The following is a 10,271-nucleotide window of genomic DNA, read 5'->3' on the forward strand; positions in this document are numbered from 1 at the left end:
TTAATAGACATTAAATATTTATAATGTGGTAGTCTATCATTTGCAATCATTGTCTATAAATTTTGTACAAAATACAGATTTGATACAGTGTCATTTTTACCCGCCACCACAGATGCCCGTGTGCATGCTGGAGGGGGAAAACTGGTTTGCTCTTATCGTGATGTCACGGCAGCGATGCGCGCGCCACCTTCTCTTCTGGGCACCCCCCTCCACTCAGCTGCGTTTCCTTCATTCAGTTCATTCGTTGTTTGACAGTCGCCTAAGTAACATCGGGAGCCTCTGGTTTGTTATTGAACATCTGTACAATTTAATTTTGATTATATTAGCGAGTGATTTGAACAATAATTACATCTGAGTGCGTTTTAATATTCTCAAATTAAAGCTTGTTTTGAGCATAACTAATACTTTCCAAGCACTTTATTCGTTATTGTGTGTAGGAGAGCGGTACTTAGTTCATCATGACGGATAAGTTAGAAATGAGTTTAGACGATATAATTAATCAGAGCAAGGAAGTAAAGGACTCTACAAGAAGAAGTCGTGAACGTGGAGGTTTTCCTCAGGGTAGAGCAACCCAAAGCAATGCCAGAGATGGTGGTGGACCCATGAGAAGCAGGAGAGTCAGATTTGATTCATCGAAGAGAGTTCCCTATTCTCGAGTAAGTACAATTGTTATGCTATAGCTTATTGAAGAAATATAAATTACTAGAATTCCCTACAAATTCTAATGTCCAGTCTTTTTTTGTAGGGATAGAATAAATGTTATCTTTAAAGAGTAGTTTCGGGGACTAAACCCAATTTTTATGGGGGTTAAGTAGAGGTATCACTATAATATAACTTGGTCTTTCAATTATAATAGTTACTTGAATACCTGGTTTCTAATTTAAGATATGCTAGTACAATATGTACCTATGTATTTTAAGTGTCTATACAACACTAGTTACTAAAGCCAGTTGTTCAGGTTATCAGAAATTTAAAATAATTTAATAATTTAGTTTCCTTAGCGATTGAGATTAAAGGTATCTCACTTTAAATTTAGCATTACTTGGAAGACCACTCTAAGTATGTTTGGTCAACTTTATAATTTGAAATTATTGTTGTTTTCTTTGTATGTTTATATATATTGTTATATCCTTTATTGAAATTTAAAGAAAAATTAGTGTTGTTTGTAACATTGGGTTTATTTAGTATTTAACTTATTAGGCTGAGACTACTGTGTCTATGATTGGAAATTATTTTAGGACAATGTATACTTTTGTCAACATAAGATTTCTTAAACTAGTAACTTATAATATATTTAAAAATTTTAGTTGATATATATTAGTAAAGGTATTAGCTAGATTTTAATAGTTTTGACTTATTGAAGCCTACACCTGGACATAACTTTATTATTTTTATGATAGGGAACCCAAAATAACATAGTAGGGGGTGTTGATTATTCAGTTCTGAGATAGACTTTAATGACGGGCCTACACTTGTTATTCGGTATTTTATAGAATTTTTAGTTTGTTTTTCTCTAAACATAATTCGAAATTAAAATGTATTAATTTAAAACCTGAATTTATATTAATAATACATATCAATATGTTTAATATAAACAACAAAATGTTACTAATTTTTTTAGAATTATAAAACTGTGATTGGTCAAAGGGTCAAAGGGAATAGGGAATAGTGAAATTGATTGTTTTATTTTTGACTTTGGTACCGTCGAAAAGTGCGTCTATCTGGGCCAAATCTCTACCACTATTACATAAAAACAGTTGCTCACTTCTAACTGGGCAAGATGTGAGTATTGTAGTGTATATTTTAAATTTTACTTAATTTTGTTCAGAAAGCAAAGTATTGTTTTTTAATAAATTACAAATTTCTTATAAATTGATAAAATTTTAATTTTTAGGTATGAATAAAAAAGGGTAGGTTTAAATACGTAAATAAAAAAACTTGAACTTTAAGCATTCGATAATGGACCTTGAAAAAACCTAAACATGCCTTGGTTTTAATTTAATAATATAAATTACTTCAGTTATGGTGGACATAATTTGTTTTCTTTCTTAGTTTACAACTCTTATTTTATAAATTAAGTCAATTATTACAACTTACATGTGTAAAACATTTGTTTCTAAGTATTATGACAATATAGAATAGCCTAGGCCGAACACACACACACACACACACACACACAATATATATATATATAATTTGTATAATTGGCAATAGCCAAATGTTATTTAAATAAACATTGAATCCAACACCTTCCCACTCCCTCTTGTAACACATTCACCTGGCAAGTGAGAGATCCGGGTTCGAGTCCCGGCGAAGCAAGTAGGCTACTGTTTGTATTTCAATGTTTATTAAAATAAAATAAAATCAAATATATACAAACACACACACACACATATACATATATATATGTATATATATAATAATGTAATCATAAGCGCATAAAGTTTTACCTAAATATAGTTGTTCTATATCAATAAACTTTGTTATTTAGCTCAACGAGTACACTTAAATCTGTTAACTAAATTTTAAATATAATGATTATTAAGTTTTTCACAAATAGATATACTTAGCATATTTCTTGTTAAAGCTTTTCTTCGTAATAAATGGTGGAAAGTTACCTTGACAAAACCAATTTAAAGGACTACGAACTGCTCCATGGTGAACGTTAGTTATTAAATCATTAAAGTTCAAAGTTTCAAGTAAAACTATAAATATAAGTATGATAAAAGTAAAACAATTTTATACTAGTGGCAGAAAGTACAGAGATCCACAGTACATACTGTAAAATAGGCCATGAGTACTTTTTAATAGTTAAGAAGATTATATATATTGTAATACTACAGGTATATGTACAAGTACTTTTTTACCGAGGTGTAAGAAACTAGTTGTGGTTATCTCTACAGAACAATTAAACTTTGGCCTATTTTATATTTAAGTGATTATAAAAATTTTAAAAAAATAGTGTAATTATTTCAGCCTCATGGCGATATCAACAGCCGCTGGCAGCATGATCTCTATGATGGCCCGGCTCTCAACAAGAGGAGGAGATCAGGAGGTCTAAGCATAACAGGTGGTCCTACAAAACTGGTCGTCTCAAACCTGGACTATGGAGTATTAAGTTCAGACATACAGGTAAGAGAAAGTATAATGGTCACACCTAAGAAAAAATGTATTCAAATTAATGTACATGTAAAATTTTAAGTCAAATTTCATTATTCAAGGGCTAGGTAAAGTACTCATTGGTATATTTTGGTACATGAGACATTTCAGTGTCATTAAGTTTCTTGTACTCTTGTCAAAGTAAATGAGTCATAGTAGATTTATCTAAATACCACATACATTTGTACTTTGAAGTTAAGTCCTGGTACGCCTGGATATTTTCCTAACGTATTGATTTATAGATGTGAAACATCATCATACGTATTAAAATACTTTTTTTGAGCTTTAGGTGGGTAAACTTGTTTTGTCCCCTTCTTTAATGGGGTTAGAGGGGGTTGCTTAAAATTTTTTAACTGCAGACCCTATCTTGTGATATGTCATATTAAAGGTATATATTTAATAGAATCAGAGTGACACAAAGAAAACATATCAGTGCCGTTTCTAGCAAAAGTTATTTGCCAAATACAGCAAACAAAATAATCTCATTGCAAAATTTTAATGTCTTGTGCACATCTAACATTACATACGTGATATATTTAGTTAGTTTTTGAGGGATTCAGGTTACCCATTTACGTAGTATCTAATGTTTCTGGTGTAAATATTTATATTAGCAGTTGTATTTTTCCTAGATAATACTGTAATGTAAGTTGTTATTTGCCCTTAACTTTTGTTAAGATCGTTGTACGGATTTTTAACTTATATGTTACACCCTTCTACTACATTTAAAAAAGAGGATAAAATATATTATTTTATCTTACAAAATCAAAAAAGTAATATTATAGTATAGTGAAAGTTGCACATTAATATCTCAATCCGTTTGGAATACATCCGGACGTATAAGGACTTAATTTACACCCTTAGATTTAAAGGGTTATTTGCCCATAACTTTTTTTATGATCATAAAAAAGATATTTTGTTTATTTCACTGTGTTTGTTTTGAACTTATCTTTAAGATGACATGTAACAACATAGGTGTTGCATATTGAAAAATTATAATGAATTCCATCTGACCCCCTTTGAAAAGTAGGGAGACATATTTTTATCCTCCAAACCGTGCTTTATAATAATGTAATATCCTAACAGTGTATCCTTTTTACCTTTTCCAGGTGCTCTTCTCAGAATTTGGTCCTATACGCAGTGCAACGGTGAACTATGAAAAGTCTGGTCGCTCCATGGGCTCGGCTTACGTCGTATTTGACCGAAAAGCAGATGCTGTCAGGGCTATGAAACAGTACAACAGGGTTCCTCTAGATGGTGAGTTCAGTATGTATAACAGTTAGTTCATTGTTACAACGAATTGGGAATAAAATGAAAAGGAGTCAATTATTTGTCATCGTTAGGTTTAATGAAATACTTATGTTTAGAGGATTTAGATTTATCCTCTTGCTCCTTTTAATTATTTGAATGTGCACTAGTAACACAATAACTAAATTATACTTAATTTTTACATAATTTAAAAATAATGTGAGGCAAAACAGTTATTTAGCATCAAATTTAGTCAATTACTTTTTAATGTTCTTTAGTATATCACAGTTATTTTTCGTCAAATGGTTTGTGTATTTTTCCAGTATACTTCCTCTGTCTTAAAGTTGTGGTATTCGTAATCATCAAATGTTTCACTCTATTGCGAATGTATTTATGGTGTTTATTTACAGGTCGGCCAATGCAAATTGAATTGACTACGTCTGATGTTGAAGTTGCGATCCAGCAAGCCAACCGAGTCAGCGAAGGCTTTACCCGCGGACCTAGTGCTAGAGGTTTTGGCCACCGAGTTACTGGAAGAGAGGTGAGTAACATTAGTATAAAAAACTGTTTTACTTTTAACTGCTGGTTTTCCGTACCAATACGATGAGATAGGTTTTCGTATATTTTGCACTGTTGAGAACACCTTATTTGCATCCAAATAAACATTAGTAACCCTATTAGTTGTATTGAAAACTATAAGTAATATAGCTAAATAAAAATAATAATAAAAATAAAATAATAATAAATAATAATTAAATAACAAAAAAAATAATTAGTCTACCACTCAACTTCTGTAACAGGCATACTTGTAAAAAAGTCTTTTTATAACTGTCTAGTGTAAACGTTACATGTTTCCGCTATGTTTCATATAGTACTTAAACTTTTATCTGTTTAAAGGTCCACCAGACGACTCTTATACTGACGTTATGTTTATTTATGAAATCAAGTGATGTGCAATTGTAGGGGGAAATTATAAAACATTTTTTTTAAGGAGAAAAAGTTTTACGTTGTCCTTAAAATTTAAATCGGCTGTGTTTAGAAATAAACAAAAATGGCAAATAGATAAATTCGTAAACAAATTATTAGTTTTTTACTTAGCTAATTTGTTGGTCCGTTTAAACATGGGAAGTCTTTTCCCCCTCACTCACTCATTCTCCATATCTCTCTCTCTCTCTCTTTTCTCTCTCTCTCTCTCTCTCTCTCTCTCTCTCTCTCTCTCGCGGTCTCTCACTTTATATATTACATACTGAAAATTTTTATCTCTTAAAAAAAATATACATGTTTTCACTTAAATTTTAGAAAGAAGAAAGAGACTTTTTTAAATGCCCAAATTAGCCTGGAGTAATACGAGTCACTGTTCCCAGAGGACAATGAGAACAAATTTATTAACACGTGTTAATAGGTTCTTATACTAATTGAGTTAAATTTATAAACTTTTGTTTCATAACTCGCAACTTTATTTTCTTTAATGTATGTCACGTTCATTTTTAGCAGAAGGCAATGGAATGAATCAGTTCTAATAAACGTATTCTGAAAGTTCATGAAATTCTAAAATAAAGTTAGGGGACCTTTTACGAACACATTCTGTGATATCATTTAATTAAACATTTATTATAAGTAAATTAAATTGTACAAATTATAAAACTTACATTGAAGTTAATTCAAATTGCATCCACAGCAGTTCGCTCATGTTTCATATATCATGTTGTAGGTTTCAGAAGAAACGGTCGAGGCGAGAGAAGAGGTGACGGACGAACAGTGAAAAACAAAGTCCCAACTGCTGCAGAGTTAGATGCAGAATTAGATGCGTACATCAGCGAAAGAAAGTAGTGTAACCTGAACGTGAATGAAGTGTAAATATTGTATATAGAACATGTTTGTAAAAATTATAGGTCTATTACTAATTTAGTCGATTGTTATGATCTTATGATAAAGACAGATGTTTTTACATCTTGTTGATGAAATATGTGCAGACTTATTATTATTTTAATTCACTATTGTGTATGTATATATATCTAAAAAATCTTTGTTACTATAATTAAATCATATTGCAATATATTCTTCTGTTTAGATCTTTAATTTACCAACCAAAGTTGTTCGGTGTTCTGTGTGTAAATTGTGATTGGACAGTCATATTCTAGTAACTTTTTGTAAATAAATTAGTAGACTTAACCCCTTTTAGCTGTCAATTAAAGACGACCTGTAGACCTATAATATAATAAAAATGTGGTAACCTGTTGGTCGATGTGACAGCTTGAAATTTGTTTTAGTTACACTTTTTTTAGTTACCAGTATTACACTTGTAAGCTCTAAGTGTAATTTTTTAATATTCCAGTAGTGTTTGTAGAAATAAACTAGTTATATTGCTAATACACTAAAAAATTTGCATTAGGAATTACGTTGAAATATAGGCCTACGTAATATTTATATATTATTTGCTACAAAACAAACATTCTGGCTAAAGACATGTCTATTATATCTCTTTAATATGTAGTAAGTAATTTGCCTTTGCAATATTTTATTGGTACCTGTAGGATTTATGTATGTATATATTGAACATTACCCGATATGTTAAATATCTGTAATTCAGTATTTGTGCATTTACACACAAAACATGAACACACGAACATTTATATATATATATATTAATATTCGTTTATTTTAGATCATATTTGTTCATAAATTGTTTTGACAAAGAAATGTATCAGCATAGTCTCTTATTAATTAACAATGTATTATTTGTAAAAGAGAGGAGCATCAATTTTGAAAATGTTAAGTAATAAAAATGCTATTCCATAAACTATGTTGTTTTCTTTGAACCCTGTGTATAATGTACTCAATGTTTGAACACTTTATAATATAAGGATTTTCAAATTAACAACACTTTTCTTTAAATACTACCAGTTCTTAAATAGTTTCAACAAATGTAAATATTATTTATTTCTTTTGAGAATAAGATCACTTCATATTTTAACTTTAGTCATATATAATACGAATAGCCTAAGTAACAGACGTACGCCAAGCCGTTCCAGTTGTGGAACCGTTACATAGAGTTGCCGACAGCAGTAGAGTAATCCTGGCTAACAGTTCTATTACATTGAAACGCCATCTTCATTTTGTTACGTCTCTCTGCGTACATCCGATATTTCTTTATACAGTGTGAATAATGATGACATATTAGTGAGTATTATAAAAAATAAAAATTAGGAATTAAAATATTGAATAATGGAATCTTTACTTTATTTTGGGTTCAATATTATAAACTAAACAAGTATGGCATATTGAAACTACTAAAAGACAGTTGGATCCAGAATTTAATTAATAATATTGATATTAATATTAACTTAATGCAGAAACAATATTACATCGTTGGTTTTAAAATCAGATAAAAAAATTACAGATCACTAAAATTACTAAACCCTTGTTATTAAATGGTTATAAAATGCTTTATATGAATAAAATATCCAGCGATAGAAGTTAAGATCAGAAGGAGGATAAGATTAGCAAGTAAGCCAGATTACAATAATTCCATTATATTCAATCGTGGTTATCTCATTATTCTAACTATCGCACTTGTACCAGTACTTGTCTAGGCTGTCATGTTTTACAGGATTTTCAGTGAAACGTTTAATTTTCCGTTATAACGTTCTGTAACCAGTTCTGAAGGATTGTGACACGACAGTTTCCTAACCATCCGGAAGGTATTTCCAAAAATATTCTACTTAAAACATTACATTTTGTATGAATCTTCATTTCTACACGTCCATACATAGGACCATTGAAGCCTACACTCGGTAGGGTACTTCCTCTTTTATTTGCTGAATTTATGTAAACTTTAAACAAAAGTAACGAAATAATTGCCGGGCTGGCTGTTCTTTGGAATTACAATACAGATCTACCTTGAATCAAGAGAACATTAATTGCTTCCCCAGGAATGTTTAACCTCTGGATGGTTTATACGTTACAGTCAAACCTACACTGGCTGCAGAAAATGTCGAAAAATGTTGAGACATTGGGGCCTAAGCTTATATTGATAGGCCTACAGGGTAGGATGAGTGTTGGAGTTGGTATAACTCCCTGCTATGACTGTAGATGCGCAGGTACAAAGCTTTCCTTGTAAGGAGATAGGATGAAAGAAGTATAATTCCTAAGGTCCTTCATTGTGGACCCCGACATGGTATGGCCCTTACCTCTTACCTTACATGTTGATTACTCCGTCACTCGGCAAATGCAAAATATTTTAGGACTAAGTACAATGAGAGGTTTTCTGATTATTGGTATAAATTAAAAAAAAAACTTATAAACCAAGTTTTAAGTTTAGAGAGCTTTAATATCTAGTGGTTTTACTGCTAATATATAACCATTGACAATCTTAGTGTATGACAATCACAAAATAATGTTACTGGCTACAAGGATTGGGTTTTATAACTGCTGGTAAGTAAAAGTAAAAATGAGGATTGGGTAAATAGCTATGAACTGGTAGTAGGTAGTGGGCCAATAATGAGTTTGAAAATGAAAATTTACTATTTTATATATTTTATTACGTTACTTATAGATTTTAGTACAATTTTATACAATTAATTAATCAGTAAACTTTAAAAATAAGTATGATTAAATCATTGGTTTTACACGTATTGCCCAAAAAGGCATGAGGATAAAAGACTGAATGTGATACATGGGGTCTATTCGTTTCTAATGTGCTATAATAATTTTATAATTGTTCAATAGGCTATTTCTTTGAATTAATTACTTATATTGAAAATGCTGATAAAAGACTTAAGAAAAACTGGAAAAAATTTTAATTTATAAAGATAATTTTAAATTCCAACTAGTTATATACATTTTTCACTGTTTTCAAGCTTATAATTGTAAACAGAATGAGGATGTATTAATTAAAAACATGGTTGGGTTGACATAAAACAATGTTTGCATAAAACGTATTTCATTTTAGAATCTCTTTCAATGTAGGCTACTATTGTATTATATGAAATATAATTTTCTTTTTCTATTTACCTGATTTTTTCCGTAACTTGTACTATATTTAATTAGTTTTTCTCTTATTTGGAGTGGAAACGAATAAATAAATCAGACATCATTATAATCGGTTTAAAACGACTTCGGGTCAAATATTTTGTAACCAACCCGAAATTGTATGTATATTTTAGATACTTTTATGTCTTCTAAATGTTAACTAATGTTCTAAACCCATTTTTAAATTTCTAGTCTCTCCGTGAGTGAATTATATTAAATACAGTGTGTACAATTTGTTTATAATATATTTAACATAGTAACAAAATAAAGTACTTATTCCATTAGTGAAAATCCGTTAGTTGTAATTAGGAATTAAATAGTTCAAGATGATTACATGTGGTTTTTTACTAAATAATTTAACTATTCCTTGTGGAAAGGAAAGAGAGTCAGTAAGGGTGGGGATTTCCAACATAAGGCCTTGGTCGGGGTAGAGGTGACTCTCATAATAACGTCGTTAGCAGACAATACAATTTATGGCAGGCCGCTTTGACTTTGTTCTATTTACCTTCCGTGTCACCTGTCATATGCTTCAATGATCGCAACAACGAAGTTCAATCTTTTCCAATAAGTCAACGACCTGTCTGCCCTTTGGTCAGGGAAAGCTATTTCTGGTTACCTTATCTCTTTGTACAAGAAACGGGTGAGGAGCCGAATTATGTATATTGTTGTAGTGTCTTCCTGGAATAATCTTATTTTTTTTAGGTTACATAAGACCATACTAAGAGTATAAGAGTCGTCCCATTGCCTATAATTTGATTCCACAACATTAAATTGCATACGCTTGCATTAATAATTATTAGTAATCTTTAGGTTTTAAATATAAAGTAACCTAAGGC

At 30.5% G+C, this 10,271-nt stretch overlaps 1 protein-coding gene across 1 annotated transcript; it reads left to right on the forward strand.

Annotated features, from left to right (window-relative positions):
- Window positions 1–458: 458 nt before the first annotated feature.
- Window positions 459–6,166, forward strand: LOC124371453 (THO complex subunit 4-like). The gene is made up of 5 exons (XM_046829781.1): window positions 459–656; window positions 2,977–3,132; window positions 4,266–4,413; window positions 4,815–4,945; window positions 6,116–6,166. Exons 1-5 carry the CDS (start codon window positions 459–461, stop codon window positions 6,164–6,166), a joined length of 684 nt encoding a protein of 227 aa, XP_046685737.1.
- Window positions 6,167–10,271: the final 4,105 nt, after the last annotated feature.

The sequence above is a fragment of the Homalodisca vitripennis genome, unplaced genomic scaffold, assembly GCF_021130785.1.
Source record: "Homalodisca vitripennis isolate AUS2020 unplaced genomic scaffold, UT_GWSS_2.1 ScUCBcl_1433;HRSCAF=5060, whole genome shotgun sequence".
NCBI classification, from domain to species: domain Eukaryota; kingdom Metazoa; phylum Arthropoda; class Insecta; order Hemiptera; family Cicadellidae; genus Homalodisca; species Homalodisca vitripennis.

Excerpts from the sequence above, each read along its gene's own strand:
- LOC124371453 (XM_046829781.1), top strand. The coding sequence starts at position 459 with ATGACGGATAAGTTAGAAATGAGTTTAGACGATATAATTAATCAGAGC. Across the intron at positions 3,133-4,265 it reads TATTAAGTTCAGACATACAG|GTGCTCTTCTCAGAATTTGG; the intron begins GTAAGAGAAAGT and ends TACCTTTTCCAG. Across the intron at positions 4,414-4,814 it reads CAACAGGGTTCCTCTAGATG|GTCGGCCAATGCAAATTGAA; the intron begins GTGAGTTCAGTA and ends GTTTATTTACAG.